We start from the raw sequence: 18085 nt of genomic DNA, 5'->3' as shown, positions 1-18085 counted from the left end.
GAGAGAGAGAGAGAGATAGAGGGAGGGAGGGAGGAAAAAGGGCGTAGGATGGATTTTGAAAAGCTGATAATGATGAGTGCCAACGGATGATGTATTCTCGTAAAAACTTAGAATGATGATTGCTTATATACATACAAGTACGCGTATACATCAATTTATTTTTCTTGGTTGCCTGCGTACTCTGTACACCTGAAATTAAAGTTGCATTTGACCCCTATATATTTTAGTTCTATTATGTTTGATTTTTATGAATAGCAATGATAACTGACAGATAAGTTAAATTGTTCCACGCATTATTCTACATCACGTGTAATAGATTTTGATTATGTTGCACGATTGCATTATTTAAAATTCTTTATGAATTATCATATGATGCTTATAATCTTATGTTAAACTCTATTTTCAACATTCTATCTACAATCTCAATAATGTCATTCTGGAATTTGTCTGAAAGCAACATCAGTGCGATAAACATTGCGATATCTATTATCTATATGCCTAATAAAAATGTAATTTTAAATATATATTATAAATTATATTGTGTTTCGTTTTTTTTTTTTTTTTTTTAATATATGATTACCTTTAAATAATAAACAGATATTAGAAAAAAGATCGCTTTTTAATGATGTTTTTTGATAAAGTTAATCGATAATTTATTTGTTTTTTTATTTATTTATTTTTTTTATTCCGTTTTTTGATACATTTTTTATTAATTTCTAAATTAAATACTACAACCTTTTAACATAAAGATTAAATGATAGTTTAAAATTTAATAATTACTTTATCCTCTTTTCTCGAATATGTCGCAATGTTAGAAAGAAACATTGTGAAAAATGTATAATTATATAATTTGATCATCGATAGAATTTGTAAATTGTATATATATGCGCGTGCGTGTTTGTGTTTGTGTGTCTGTGTTTGTGTGTTTGTGTTTTTGTGTGTGTTTGTGTGTGTTTGTTTGTTTGTGTGTGTGTGTGTGTGTGTGTGTTTGTGTGTGTGTGTGTGTTTGTGTGTGTGTGTGTGTTTGTGTGTGTGTGTGTGTTTGTGTGTGTGTGTGTGTTTGTGTGTGTGTGTGTGTTTGTGTGTGTGTGTGTGTTTGTGTGTGTGTGCAAAGCATTAGAGGAAAATAAAATCTTCTACTTAGCTGCAACTTAAACAAATATTGATTGATTCGCACACACGATTATGTTAATACTTTCGAACGGACAATTATTAATTTCAAAGAAGTGCCAGGGTATCGATATGGCATCTTCGTCTCAGCAATTGGAGAATAACGACTTTTCATTTTATAGCTCTAACCATATTTGCATCGGCGGTAATTCCAATCGAACGCTTATATCCTAGTAGTTATCCGGGCAACACATCGACACAATCCTCGTGCCCGCGCCTCATGTCCCAATCACATGATGAATTGTATTGAATGAATCATATATCGCCGCAGCACATCGCATTTGCAATTTGTTAGCGCACCAACGATGCGCACAGCGGTAAATTGAAAGTAGACGAGCACTTTTAATCCTGACAGAAGAGCTTTACCATAAAAGCACCGACCTTTCGCAATATCTCCAAGCAAGGCCCACGCGTTCGTGTTATTTCTAAAGGCGCGCTCGAATGTATCGAAATTTCGTAATTATGAGCAGTGCGAGAGCCAACAACATTCAATTATTGTCTGCTTGCATTTACATATTAATAATCCCGAGTTGAAAAAGTGTGGGTTGCCCAATTCTCACCTGCCCGAAGACTAGTTCGTTTCGAGCGAAGAAAAATGCTTTCTTGAACTATTGAACTACGTAATCAGATTGCAGAGGCGCCCGAGGCACACGAAACTATTGTTTGGCCCCTGTGCTATGTCTATACGGGCTACAACTACGTCTTACGCGGTTGCCTCGGTTCATCAAACTTTGCAAGCCACGTATATGCATTTTCAGAGGTAAAACGCACACCCCCGCACACGAACACACAATACAGTGAGAGAGAGAGAGAGAGAGAGAGAGAGAGAGAGAGTAGAATAATTTTTCAATATTATTTTTTAAGGGTTTATTATTTAAAATGGTCTCTACGATTGAGCTGGATCAAGTGTTACTTTATTATCAATAAGTGAAAAACTGCGCTCTTTCAAAGTTTCGTTATGACTGAAATTTTGGTCATTTTTAAAGTTTGAAATTAACATATCTTTATTATATAAAAATATAGTATTGACTTTTTTTTTCGTTTCGTTTAAACAAGTTAATTCTGTCGAGTCCTCGCAACCAAAAAATTTCCATTCCATTATAATATGCTAGAACAATGAAATTTAGAAATTACAATTAAATGATTCTTACTCATCTCTATATATAATATTATAAACCGTGTTATTTGCGTTCAGTTACAATTCTTATTAATTTTATATATTTTCATTTTATTTACGATAATATTTTATTTATTGATTAACCTACCAGATCCATATATATACATATATATCAAGTTTGTTAATTAATGAAGCTTTTATAATATTGGAAATATAAAATCAAGCCCTTTCGAAAAGATTTTATCATATAAAAATTTAAACATTATCACATATTTGCAAATCTTCAGAAATATATTTGACCTTATCTTTATAAACAAATTATGATGCTTCGGTATTATTTTTTTAATGAAATCGAACATTAACGTAGACTTAATTTTTCATTCGAATTCAACGTCTAAATTGCAAATTACTCACATAATAACAGCATCATGATAAATGTATTAAAAAAAATAATAAAAAAAAAGTAAAAAAAATACTTACTTTAAAAGGAAAAAAAACACAAAAGTATTGAAAATTTTGCAAGTATAGTTGATTATTACATTTATTTATATATTTATTTATTTATTTATTTATTTATTTTTTTTTTTTTGACTCAGCCTTACTTTAATATAAAACCATTATTATTCATTAATTTTCTACATGAAATGTCAAAAAACCAATGATTAATAGTATTACTAACAAATTGGTTCTCTCGACTAAAGGATACGTTCTCATAAAAGTCTCGCCAATACGAAATTAAATTTCTCTTCCTCCTAGATCACCATTAAAGCGAATATCGACTGGGACTTACAAAACTCTCCGACTCACAACTATTAGCAGCACTTGTCACGCCAAAACCGTTAAGTTGGCGATTAACTTGGGACGAAATAACTTTATCGCCTCAAACCTATAATATACACACACACACACACACCCCTATATATATATATATATATATATATATATATATATATATATATTAATGCTCGTAATGAAATGCAAATAGATTTCAAGATAAATAGTCACAGTTCATCGGCATTGACAAAAATAGAAGGATTTCTAAGGACAATAGACATTCTACGAGTATTTATTTATTGGGAGAAAATCTCATTATGCTTATGAGAAATCAAAAGAGCGTTTACAACTAATTGCGATTACGATAATAATATGTACCATAAATTGAATTGAACTTTAAAATTTTTTTGAAACTTAATTCTCATTTACCATAAACTGTTTAAGTCTGATTAAAATCATGCAATATTTAGTTCATATTATAAAAAAATATTTCGTTAACTTTAATTACAAAAGAGATCCAATTGTATGCCTATAGATTAGATGCAACTCCCTTTGAATTGCAAACATTAGCCATTGTTTACTAATATCTGAAAATATAAGTTCTTAAACATTTATAATTGTTCATAAATAACAAGAAATAATGCGGATTAGGTTTTAATTGTATTTATTATAATAATTATGGGCTAATTAAATTTTATTTTATATTCAAATATACAATAATTGTTGAACAAAATATACATTAAGTGTTATATTGTTAATATTATAATCACAATTATTTGCTCATTAGCTGTTTAAAAATTACTAAACAATATGAGTTCATGAGTACTTCTGTGTTTCATGATGTATATGTGTGTTATCATATGCGCGCGCGAGAGTCGTGTGTGAATTGGCATGTGTTTATTTGCTTATGTCGGCGTATGCATGCTTGTACGTATGGATTTGCGCGCGCGCGCGTGTGTGTGTGTGTGTGTGGTACGGTAGAGCGCATGTGTGCGTTAGGTTATAAGTTTACTGACTAGTAGAAAAATTATAAACAAACAAATAAACGAGAAAGTTTGTAGAATCCTTTATTAGGAAATAACGAGTAAATACATTCATAATGATAAGTATATTATAAATCAATTTGTGCAATTATAATTAAAATAAGGTCGCTAATAAAATTTGGCTAATGTTTTATTTTTTATATAACCATTATTAGTATGTATAACAATAAAATAATTTTTTAATATAAATATGATTACTTTTGCTATTTCGTCTATAATAATAGATTTAAAAAGGGAAATTTTGCATGGAATGATATATCAGAATCCATATAAATTGTCATAAACAATGCATAACTAATGGCAAGTGTATTAAGAACCTAATAGACGAATAAAAGTAGTTTGTACTTTCCTAGGCATTCATAATACAAGAAAAGTGATAAACATACTATTAAATGGTGAGAATTTTGCAATTGTAACTGTTAATATATGGTGGTCCAAAGATGAATACAATGCAATATATCGAGCTTGCAAAAAAGTAAATAAATCCATATACAGATACAAAGTAAATTAAGTTTATTTATGTAAGAATATTCAACGTTATACTTGTTCATTTAATTATTCGCAACGAAGTTGAGATTTTCAAACATTGAATATTGCATAAACTTGTTGAAAATAAATAAATAAACTTTAATGAAAGTCGATAATGTGAAAACAAATTAATTTAATTATTTAACAGATTTTGCATTTATCTTACCATCATGCCACCTTTAAAATCCTGTCGGTAATTTTCGAGAAAACATTTAAGTCTACACTAACTGAGGATAATATGAAGAGGACGGTCGGTAACTTACCGACGGTTAATTTGACCATTGCAGTTATCTACGAGTAAGCTCTGAATTATTATAGGGGAATTATTAACGAACTATAAAAATAAAATTAATAAATAATGTTACTAAATCATTAGCTTTTATGGCTCACATATAATTAAATATACTCTTATTGACTCTCCCAGTATTAGATCATAGGTAGTGAAGTAATCTGTAATACCAACAGTCGAGGTAGATATCTACAATTATCTACCGTTGAGTAAATATTCATCCGTCGTACATTTCAACACTTGATATTCTATAATTTTTTTGCACAATGAATTTCGCTTACGCAAATAACTCGGTTTTCTATTCGTTATTTTAACGACATATTAACTTTATAATTTAGCTTCGAATAATTTAAAAACTCAAAATTAATGGTGTTTGAAAGTATTATAAAAACTATAGAATTTTTCTTATATAAACTTGTTAACGTTACTTTTTATAAATAAGGTTTATGATATATTATGTTGAAATATATTATAACGAAATGATAGCAGAATGAAAAAATGTAATAATTATTGTAAATAAAAGCGCAGTATTAATATTTGAATTGCAGAAATGAATATTTAAAATGGGATGAAAATTTATTTCTCACTTCTCCTATCCTTTGTCCATCAATGTAAATGCATAATTACGTTCGAAGGATATCGTTCATGGGACTATTAATTACTTATTCACTGATAATATTATTAAGTAATAAACATTGATAATGCGAATATATTTGAAGAGTAAATTTCCAATAATGTGATAGTAAAGATAGGTAATAGCTTAAATATTATACACTTAGATGAACATTTACATATTTTACCACATTTTACAACTTAATTCAGAAAATATGGTTTACTCAATAGTTCAATTTTCTTTTTCTTTTTTTTTTTTTGTCATTCAGAATTAAGATATAATTATAAGTTGGAGTATTAAAGTTATCGTTAAATTTAAATTTACATGTATTTAATCGTATTTGAAGGAAAGTATTATCAGCTTTTTTACCTTACATTTATCGTTAGTATTAGAAAATTCACTATTTATTTATACTCTAAAATATAATGCATTTAAAAAAATAATTCAAAGAATATATAAAAATATATGGATAAAAACGTTACAGCAAGTTTGAATTTCATTAAAATTCAAGTTTCAGAAGTATGTTTTTATCCCCCCCCCCACCCCAACCCCCGCCCCGCACATTGTATTTATTTATTTGCAAAAATTTAGGCAATCGACTTAAGATTATATGAATTTGAAGACAATTGTATTTTATTAATTTGAAATATATGTCATTAAGTAAATATATATATATATATATATATATATATATATATGAATATCTTAACAGTATTAAGTAAATTATGATAAAGAACTTGTTGTCTTCAGTAGAAATCTTCAGTAAAGTAATGAATAAATATATATTTTAAATATATATATTTTGAAAGAATATTCGCATAAAGACTCGATAATGATGATAAGTGTTATTAATTTTATATAAATTACTCCTAGTCTTATTTTGTAATTTATATTTATTCCAATGTGAAATTGAAATTTTTTTGAAAAAATTGAAAGTAAATATTAAGGGTAAAGAATCATGCGTTTATGCCTAATTGTTGGAACGAAAATTCATTTATTATCTGATGTTAGAAATGGGAAATAATTTTTACCAGTTGATGGTGAAATTACAGATATTGGAAAGGAAAACTGAGGGTCGATAATGGGAAATCTGCCGCTTGAAATAGGATAAGGAAGTTGGTTCTCAAATTCTCAAATGAATGGAAATTCAACTCGTACAGTTTTATATAAATATGAAATAATTATGCGATATTTGTTGATTAGTATTATTATCAATTAGTATAAAACGTTGATAATCAACATAATGAAAACATTTGTTTTGATTGAATCGACTTCTTTACACTTTAATGGAAGAAAGAAACAATGTGCTAATGGAATGCATACACGCACTAAGAATTTTCTTCAATACTTTGAAAATAAAATTTATAATAGCAAAATATTTAATTTATGATCTTTAGGATAAAGTCACAAGCCTTATGTAATTTAATATTACATAATATTAATAAGATTGAAGTGAAAATCAAACAACTCGTCTCTCTCAAAATCTACGCTTGGCTTTGAATTTCTAATATTTCCTTGTTGTTTGTTTGTTTGTTTGTTTGTTTGTTTGTTTGTTTGTTTGTTTGTTTGTTTGTTTGTTTTTCTCTTTTCTTAATTTTATTTTAATTTTTTATTTTAATAATATAAATTATTTTATGACATTATGAGTGAAATTCATTTACAACACAAAATCTTAAAATCAAATTGTATAATTGATGACGAAACACGTGAGCTGGATTATTTTAAGCCAAGCATGCGTGAACAAATAACCATATATAACGTCGCTTACGGATGATCATTTTCAAAATTTCTTAACAGCCGTTTTAAAAATCTGATTCTCTTATTGCGGAAAAAATGTCATATTACGATTGTTGTCAAATTGACGATGAGATAATTATGGAAATAACATTTACGGGCGTGTTTCTCTCCCTTTTTATCTTCATCGTTTATTATTATTTGTTTATACATTTATTTATTTATTTATTTATTTATTATTGTGTTTGCATTAATTGTCGCAGTCATTTGGTAGAAGGATGAAAAATTTTGTCATGTCGATGAATAACAAAATATGAAAATCTCTAGTTAAATAGAACGGTCTTTACTTAAGAATCTTACCAAAATTTACAGTATCTCCAACTTTAACACAACAACAACTTATCCACCATTAATGCTGAAGCATTATGACCATCATAATTAAAAGAATTTATTGCGATTTTACGATTAGCAGCACTGTTGATTGACCGTATGTTCGTGTTTGAAAAGCTTGGCGTGTACCTGCGTTAAACAGTCGACGTCCAGTCGCGTTGCGTGCAAGACCGAGGACACGGAGCAACGTTCCGGTGTCCTTTACACAAACACAAGTCCGAGAATCACAGGTATTTGCTCACAATATTTGCTTTATTAACTGAGAGTAGGAATGATCTATGAATAATTATAGGAGAATAAAAATTGTGAGTAGTGAGGTGAGTCGAGTATTAAATGGGATTATAATCGGTGAATAAATGTAAATAGGACTATTACGTGTATTGGCACGCGGCTTCCTTTCAATGTATTAATCGCGAATATTCAATTGATCTAACATGTATAATAAATACTGCCAGAGCAATCATGCCCGAACCGAGCGATCTTCCTAAATGTTTGTTTATTTTAAAAATAACGATTTCGTGACTTCCTTCGACACTCGGCTCGATATATAATTGCATTGAGAAAAATTTTTCCCAGTCAAAAAGATCCTTTGGAACTTTCATACACAATACTCATGTCAACAAAACTCACCATCAGACTATTCTATACATCTATCAGCGCTACAAAAGAATTACAACATTAATTTAAAATGAAAATGTATACATTCTGACATTACAGTTAATAATGAATTTAAATGAAAATAATTATCAAGGTATCGTAATACCAATGTACATTATTATTAATAATATTACAGTTGTATGAAAATTTGATAATATAATATTATATAACGTATAATTTTTCTAACTGTTAATAATTAAACCGGAGTTCAACCGGACTCTCGAGTAAATCTTACGTACCTACTACAAATACATATGTATAATCACGCACGGACACACACATACGTTTGTAATACAATTAATGATGAAAATCATTAAGTAATAAACTGTAAACTTATTCGTTAAATAAACTAATTTCGTTTAATTCGTGCTTTCAACTACTAGTATGTTGAAACAATTAATAATGGCAAGAGTAGAGCAAGTAATGGGAATATTAAATAATTAATTGAATCGTAATTTTCTAGACGCCAAAGGACATAAAAGCTTAAATAATTATTTTTCAGGGCCGGTTATCGTCGTTGAAAACACAATAACAATAAGCAATTGCGCTTATCCATATACGAAAAAATGATTGTCGTGACGAGCGGATTATTAAAAATATTATTATAACAATTATTCGCATAATTTGCAATGTACTGTTAAGAAAATTTTCTAGTTTTTAATTGTTTAAACTTTTTTCTTTTCTACGGCTATTTAAATAAAATATGCTTCATTTTACTTATAATTGTAGGGTTATTTTTTTTGTTTTTGTTTGTTTTTTTTTTTTTTGTTTTTTCTTCACTTACTCATACAACAATCTCCATAGAAAATAATTGTAATATAAATTATTGAAAATGATTTGAAAACAAAAATAGTTTCTCATTCGATGAATTATGATACATAATGAAAATGAAAAGATAATAAGGGAGTAAATAAATTTAATACATATAATATATCAATAAAATTGCAATACGCAATACCATTGATATTCAAATTAAGTACATTATGAAATAAATCATTAAAATATGAAAATAACAAAAAAAAAAAAGGAAAAATAGAGCGGTGGATGTATAGGAAATGAAAATGTTACGTATCATAAGACTTTAATATTACGTTCAGTGCCTTCGTTATAAATATTAAATAAAATCGATTTGATGATCGATTGAAAGGAACGATAATGAAATTAACCGTATCATTATAAATCACCTCTTCCTTCAATTTTACGTTAATTTTTATTACTTTAAATATCTGCATTAAAGACGTTAATTGCAGCATCTCATTTCATTATCCAAAATATCATGTGCGTGCGATGTCGTTTCAATCATCTTTTTCCTTCAATGTCCATCCTCTTTATCATTGCACTCCTCTTCCACATTTATGTCTCCGATATTATAATTACAATTGACAAAGTATTCATCGTTTAATCAACACTACTACACATGCGCTCGAGCTAAAGAGGATGGTTTTATCAACATCGCGGCGTACTCGAGCGCTCGTCCCTGGCCGCTCGCCTAAATTTCCCTTTGAATAACAATTCGCGAGGTCGATCGCTCCGCCGAGAAAGGACGATTCGGCGATAGCGCTCGTCTCACACACGCACGCACGCACGCACGTACGCACGACCCCACCCCCTCCTCCTCCCGCCCCGCCCCGCCCCGTAAAATCCATCGTTATAGAGCGTGTCCAGCCACCAGTTCAGTCTGTAAGCTAACGAGGCCGGACGTTATCTTTCAAACAGCAGCCGAGACGAGAGCCATGACCGCCCTGACCCTGGTGATGAAAGAGCTCCCGGACCTCGACCCCGACGAGTTCTTCAACGTGCGGGCCTACTACTGCGGCGGCAAGGACTTCCGACAGGTGCTAAGGAGGGCCCGGCCACCGTCGCCGACCAACAGCGAGTCTAGTGGCATAAGCAGCCTCACGTCCTCCTCGACCGGCGAGGACGAGACGCAGACGGCGACGGCCAAACCCGGCATAGGCCCGAGGGTCGACTGCTCCCGCGAGACCATCAAGACGGTACTAACATTTCATCCCTCTAAACACCGGCCGATGGGGCCCCGCGGGCGCCATACTCTTACTCTCTCTCTCTCTCTCTCTCTCTCTCTCTCTCTCTTTACCTATCAATCTCTAACTATCTATCTATTTAGTTTAACTATCTCTCTGTTTCTCTATCTCGGCGCTTTTATCGGCGGATGAACCCGTCGGCTCTCAAGGCTTAGGCCCCTCCCACTCTCCTTCCTACTACTGCACACCCGGCACTGATCTCTAAGACGCGATGCCCAAGTGTCTTTGCTCGCAAAGAGGATGTCACTTTATTGGTCCAGCGCTTCTGATGTTGCACCGCGCGATCGATAGACCAGAGCGAGACTCGTTAAGGACTCGAGCTTCCGAGATAATTTGGCGGACTGTGTCTTTACGAACTGCCGTGACATTTTTCTGTTAAGAAATGCGCCGACGGAATGTCCGTGACTGTACTGCAAATCCATTGCCGTGGTGTGTTAATACAAGGTTTCGCCCCGCCCGCAACGCAATTATTAGCTTCGTGTTTAGGTTCGCGAATAGAGACGAGTTTTAGTATTTATTTAAGTTGGCCCTTCACACACACACATATTGATCGTGCGTTTTTGTTCGTTGTTGTTGATGTTGTTGTTGTTGTTTTTTATTGTTTTTTTTTCTCTATTGTTTTTCTTCTTCTATTGTTTTTTTATTGTTTTGTTGTTGTTGTTGTTGTTGTTGTTGTTGTTGTTGTTGTTTTAATCACGTGGCGTCTAGCATCGGATTTCAGTGGCTCGAGCCTTCGTTGTAAAGTTGATTTTATTGTTACCAGCGCGTGCTTTAGGCGCTTTTAGTCAAACGCATAAGAGCATAATTATAAGTGGCCTCATTCGCTTAAGACCTCACACATCTACATGCGCATCGAATTAATTTATTTATTGATATTTTCCTATTTCAGATACCGCAAGTGGATATTAGAAAGCAGTTCCATTACGACAAAAGCAGAAGCAATGATCGAATACTCTATTGCGGTCGTGATATATTAAACCTCGAAAGAAACACGCAACCGTACAAATGGCAACTGACGTCGCCTCTATTTTGCTTTTTAAATCCTCGCGTACCTACAAAATACAGATCTTATTTACGATTTAATGGTGACTTTCTACGTGAGGACTATCCAATGGTAAGACAATATGAACATTCGACGAATGCCGATGTTTAACGTTTAAAAAAATTGTTATTGTTGTTGCTGCTGCTGCTGCTGCTGCTGCTGTTGTTGTTGTTGTTGCTGCTGTTGTTTTTTTTTTTTTTGTTTTTGTTTTTTTTGTTTTTGTTTTTTTTTTTATGGTTTTGTTATCGTTATTTGTTGTTGGTGCTGTTGTCGTCGTCGTCGTCGTCGTCGTCGTCGTCGTCGTTATTATACTTACTATAGTACTAGCACACATTAATTGGGAAGAATTTTTTTTAATACTCAATAGTCGTGTGACAATCTCTTACGTTAAACGAAAAAGTTAAAAGAGTAAGAGATAAACAATGCCTTAAATACTACTTAAATACGATAATATGCAATGATATTCCGTTGAGTCGCGCTAATGAGTAATTTCACCATTCAATGATCCAATAAGATTTTACTTTTAATAAATGCCATTCTCTTACCACTAATGTTCATCCAAATAAAACTGTTGTAAATTAAAAATTGTAGATATTATTGTCGTCGTCGTCGTCGTCGTCGTCGTCGTCGTCGTCGTCGTCGTCGTCGTCGTCGTCGTCGTCGTCGTCGTCGTCGTCGTCGTCGTCGTCGTCGTCGTCGTCGTCGTCGTCGTCGTCGTCGTCGTCGTCGTCGTCGTCGTCGTCGTCGTCGTCGTCGTCGTCGTCGTCGTCGTCGTCGTCGTCGTCGTCGTCGTCGTCGTCGTCGTCGTCGTCGTCGTCGTCGTCGTCGTTATTATACTTACTATAGTACTAGCACACATTAATTGGGAAGAATTTTTTTTAATACTCAATAGTCGTGTGACAATCTCTTACGTTAAACGAAAAAGTTAAAAGAGTAAGAGATAAACAATGCCTTAAATACTACTTAAATACGATAATATGCAATGATATTCCGTTGAGTCGCGCTAATGAGTAATTTCACCATTCAATGATCCAATAAGATTTTACTTTTAATAAATGCCATTCTCTTACCACTAATGTTCATCCAAATAAAACTGTTGTAAATTAAAAATTGTAGATATTATTGTCGTCGTCGTCGTCGTCGTCGTCGTTGTTGTTGTTGTTGTTGTTGTTATTATTATTATACATAATATTCTCTAACCTCGAAAATTCACCGTACAGTTTTGTTATTCGATTGGAATAATAAAGTTGATAAGGAGGGCTTGATAATCTAAAAAATTGATTACGCGTATCCAATTATATGTGGAAAAAATAGATTGAAAAAATGTAATAAGCTATTGTAAATATTAATAAATAAATTCAGCAAATCGATAAATCCGTGCTTTTATTGTCAATGTTCGTAAAGCCCATTACGAATAGACAAGCATATAATCGTAATGCATCGCATCCATTAATAAAGCATTAAAACCTGGATGTTTAATTTTTAGGAGACGTGTCTCAAGTGCGGTTTCAGTCAACCTTCATCATTCACGTGAAAAACAAGATATACTATGTCAAGTATCGCAACGTTGTACGTTCGACTATCTGTGATAGTTAGACCAAAAGCGGCAGCCGGTTGATCGAGAGAATAATTTATTGTGTACACAGACAAGAAAGCGAAAACAATGCGTCACACGAAAGTGTTATTTACTTTCAGGTCTCGCGCTGTATAGTTTCACTGACTGATTATCTCTCAAATCGGTAATGGGCTGCATCTGTTATTTATTGGATATTGTCAATATCCTTGACCCCTATATTTTTAAGCGAAAACGTTTATGAGAATTTTTACTTTTGAGTGAAGCTTTCGCTTCAGATAAGTGAATATACATTCTAAGTTAATTGAGATTGAGATTTTATACTAAACAAATTGAAAAACATGATGCTCTAACGCTTTTATGAAATTTTAGTTCAAATTAACAATCATTTTCTAGATTATAAAGATTAAATAATTATTTCACAAATAACAAATATTGATTTGTTCTTATTTTATTATTTTATCGGGGGTTGTCAATAATATCCGTTTATTTTAAAGTAAAATTTCATTACTAAAATTTACAATGTTATTTTCGAGAGTTCGAAAATTATTTTTTTGATTTTCGAATCATCATACGTCAATGTAAAAGCTATTTTTTACTTTGATTATGAAATCTTAATGAGTATTCGCTTCAAAAATTTTGAAGCGTATAAAATAATGAAGGAGAGAGAACGTTTATGTAGGAAATATTAGAAAAATATTAGATCGAGAATGTATTTCTCGAATTTATTGATACGCGTTCTAAGCGAAATCATTGTACAACTAATTTTGATAAATATTTATACGCGTATATTTAATTTATTTTCATACCCGAACGATCAAACATGCGAGGTAAAGTCCACTTAAATTGTAATATAAATTACTTCATTCTAAGTAGACTTTACTTCATATTTTTGATTACGTGTATTTAGTTATACGATGATTTAGTTATACGAAAAGTAGATGGAAACGCGTATATATATATGTGTGTGTGTGTGTCAATACGATATTGACATAATTGCATGTTTATACATTATTTAGACGATGAAAGAAGATATTTCAAATTATTTTTGATTTATAAGAATAGTAAAAGATACTACATATTCTAGCCTAGGAAGAAAAGATTTTGATGCTTTGTTATTTGTATTAAATGATCTGTTATTGGTTTACGAATTATAACTATCTTATGCTTAAAGCCAAAATTGATTATTCAAACTAATTATATATATATATACAACAAAAAACAAAAACAAATGAAAGTGTGTGTGAGAGAGAGAGAGAGAGAGAGAGAAAGAGAGAGAAAGTTTAAAAATCACAAATCACATTTTCTTTACATTTTTTTTCCCATAATTATTATAATTTCTGTTCACGTTTGGCTTAAGCACAACGAATATACTGTGCATCTAATTCATTAGAAAATTCTTGTAATTTATTCAATAAATTTCATCATAAATCGTTATCATAATTTATTTTATACGTAAAGAGAAAAACTTTATAGGGTAAATCGAGTAGCATATCGAGTTTAATTGTAACATATCCACTTCTCTACATTATAATTAATCTAACTTAGCTCTAATGTTGTAAAAAGTATGTACAAACATCAAGACTAATGCATTAATAAAAATGCATCATATTTAAACTTTTGTAACAAAATATAATTTACCCTATTTTGGTATTAAAATTTTTTCTATAGGTGTCCGACACTGCAAAATCGTCTATTGCACATAATTTTTTAAATTATAAGTAAAATATGTATGTAATTATTTTTATTATGTTAATATAAATAAGACTGATATGAGTAAATAAATAAATTTATAAATTTGCAATTATATAAATTCTCTGTCAATTATCAATTAATACTTAATAATTGATTATTAAGGTCTTCTGAAGCATTGAATAATACTTGATTGATTATTATTAGATTTGAAAATTAAAAGAAATATTTTAATTTTTAAATCAAATTCAATATTTATTTAAAAGGATATTTAGCAAGCATTGATATATCTATATATATATATATATATATATATATATATATATATATATTTCAAATCGAATAAGATTAGTTTTACTAAATTTTTGTAAAATTTCACGTATTTTCAATGTTATTTGCCTCTAACAAGTAACTATTGTTCTAATGTTTTTTTTTCTATGAAATTTTTAAGTTTTTTCAACAAAGTAATGGTTTTCAATATTTTTGTCTTACTGTCATTACAAATGGTACTAATTTTTAATTTCACTTTCACTTCACTTCTAAAATAGAAGAAAAAAAACAATTCAGGTTGATTTTTCAACGATTGCACGTTTTTTTAATATATTTTTCTTTAAAACAAATGATATACAATAAAAATTTAAACTTCTACCTTATTCTCTATATTTTACAGCATCGATATTTAATTAGGGAGCAATTTTTATAAAATAATTATTTTTAAATGTGCAATATTTTTCTATAATATGTGAGCAGCTTATAATGAAATATTTGCGCTACTCGCTTATCTTTAGACACGAATTACCGAAGTATTTTTATCATTATTTTTATCTCAAAACGAATTTGATAATTCTTAGCTAAGGTATATATAGAAATATTATTGTATATAAATAGATATGTCCCACCATTTTCCCATATTACTAAATATTTTGATTTTCTTATTCTTTACTTAAATAGTTAAGCATTGAAATCTCCCTCAAACATGATATCTCTCCATACAAATTATGAATAATAAATATTATATGTATATATATATATATATATATATATAGGGTGGATCCATTCAAAAATTTGAAGTTTAATAAACTCTAGCAGTTCTCTTTTCATATTTACATTTATTTATTTATAAATTCATAAGATTGTTGCAATTATATGAAAATGTACGAATACTACCTTTATCGTTACTTCATGTTAATTTAAATTAAATTAACTTCTATTTAGCTCTATGGGAAAAAATGGCGATAACGTAAACGCTAAATAAATTATAACTATTGTAACGACATAATTATATTTTTAAAACATATTTTTACGCTTTTATTCTTTAAAAGAAAAGAAAATGCATATCAATTTAAAATTTTTATCAACGCTCTATTTACGTGAAATAATCATATAATCATTAAAGTTTATTTTTTATGAAAGAATTTGGTTACATATTCTTGTTTGTATTAATTGTCCTACTTTAAAAAAAAAATATATATATATATATATAAAATAAAAATTAAACTAAAAAATATTTCACAATCTTTAAGAAACACAATTTATATGTATCTCCTTTGTATTTTAATATTACATATCAATATGGAAGGTATTGGTAAAGGAAAACTATATCGAAAATACATATGGTATCCAGCAAAAACTCTGATCTTGTATTTTCTTTAATTTTCATTTCATAAAAGTAAAATAATAAATATTAGATGAAATTTTTGTAGACCGGAGAGCCATAGGATACATATAATGTAATGTTAAAGTATGTTAAGTATTAAATAGTAAAAGTATGAAGATGACTGAATTTTTAAAAGTTTAGGTACATGGATGGTAATATAACGTTAATATTAATATTCTTATTGTTATAATATTTTTAGTCCTCATAATATTATTAATTTTAATTAAATTATAGATAAAATTAGAACAATAATGTATTTTATATGCCCCAATACCAAAAAATAAGATGGAGAAATTACGATTGTTGTTATATAAGGTTTTTAAAATAATATGAATTTTTCTTATGAGAATTAATTTACCGCACCATTAATTCTACTGTAAAAAATATTTTTACTTATTGACAAAAATTTATTATTTAAAGAAAATTAGCATATTATCTGTAACAACACTTTTCTATTCACCATTACATAACTATTAATTTTTCAAATCGACTTATACGTAATAATATCAGATTAATAGTTATTTCAAATCAAATACAAATACTTTCACATACAAGATTTTTTAATTAAAAAATGTATAAACATTTATTTAAAAATTCTTATAAATACGGTACTACCAGGTGAAAGTTGGATAGGAAAGAGCTGAGGGGTTCGTTTGTGCTTTTCTTACTATACACTATTTTAGCTACTTTGATTAAGACAGGAATGAAAAATTTTCATACATAATTTGATATATTTTTCGTCCTTTCGTTAAAATATAACACTTTTGATATATACACACGCGCGCGCGCGCACACACACACACGCACACACACACACACACGCACACACACACACACACACGCACACACACACACACATATATATATATATATATATATATCAGATTATTATGGATTTAAAACGTTACCAGCCCCGTAATGTCATTTACCGAGAGTTTTTTCTTATTTATCATCATTTCTTATATATCAAATGAATTGAAATACACCTGTAGTTTATAAGTATTAGTGTGAATGAAGAAAACAAAAAAAACCTTCTTTAATATTGAATAGTTTTTCAAATATATTACTTCTAAAAACAAGAGTACTTCATTTCAATAGCCATTATTAATTCATATGGATTTTTATTTAATAATTGGAAAACTTTATTATACTTACAATAGTTAATAAAATTTTTACCATTATTTATGTAATTGAAACAATGAGGAAAGAGCAAATAGTTCAACATCCTTGAGAATATTTCCCTTAAAGTGATTTGAGCAATTGCAGCCGTTTAATTTAAAATGTCACTCGTGACTTTCCTAACTCGATGAGAAAATCATTAACTATAAGATAAACAGTTTCTCCGAAGTGCTATAAACGTCCTCGCATTACTCATCCGCTACAGTTAAAAATGGCCGAAGGGCGGAGGGAGAGTTGCACACGGGTTCGCAAAATACGAAAGATAGTCGTAAGTGTGAGATGTGCGCGACTATTCAGATATTGTTGTTATTGTTAGGGGAACAATCGGACGTCAATAGAATGCACCGGCACAATGTATTTATTCAGGTGCGACCAGTGGTGTTCAACCACCGCTATCCTCTGAATCCGTGACGAGTTTTCTTGTCCTCTTTGCCGCTCCTTCCCTCTCTAGCTCTCTTCCTTCCACTCTGGCTCATTCGCGCCCCCAATCCGACACCCCCATACATACGTACAGACACATATCTATATATCTATTTTTATATATCTATATATATTTTTTTGTTTTTTTTTTTTTTTTTTTTTTTA

At 30.1% G+C, this 18085-nt stretch overlaps 1 protein-coding gene across 1 annotated transcript; it reads left to right on the top strand.

The window, feature by feature from the left end:
- Nucleotides 1-7805: 7805 nt before the first annotated feature.
- Nucleotides 7806-13213, top strand: LOC105359398 (uncharacterized). Its single transcript, XM_011496005.1, has 4 exons — nucleotides 7806-7888; nucleotides 10032-10309; nucleotides 11247-11471; nucleotides 12886-13213. Exons 2-4 carry the CDS (start codon nucleotides 10049-10051, stop codon nucleotides 12931-12933), a joined length of 534 nt encoding a protein of 177 aa, XP_011494307.1. The 5' UTR covers nucleotides 7806-7888; nucleotides 10032-10048; the 3' UTR covers nucleotides 12934-13213.
- Nucleotides 13214-18085: the final 4872 nt, after the last annotated feature.

The sequence above is a fragment of the Ceratosolen solmsi genome, unplaced genomic scaffold, assembly GCF_000503995.2.
Source record: "Ceratosolen solmsi marchali unplaced genomic scaffold, CerSol_1.0 scaffold10, whole genome shotgun sequence".
Classification (NCBI taxonomy): Eukaryota; Metazoa; Arthropoda; class Insecta; order Hymenoptera; family Agaonidae; genus Ceratosolen; species Ceratosolen solmsi.
The sequence above is the reverse complement of the archived record's forward strand: the minus strand, read 5'-3'. Positions and strand labels throughout refer to the sequence as shown.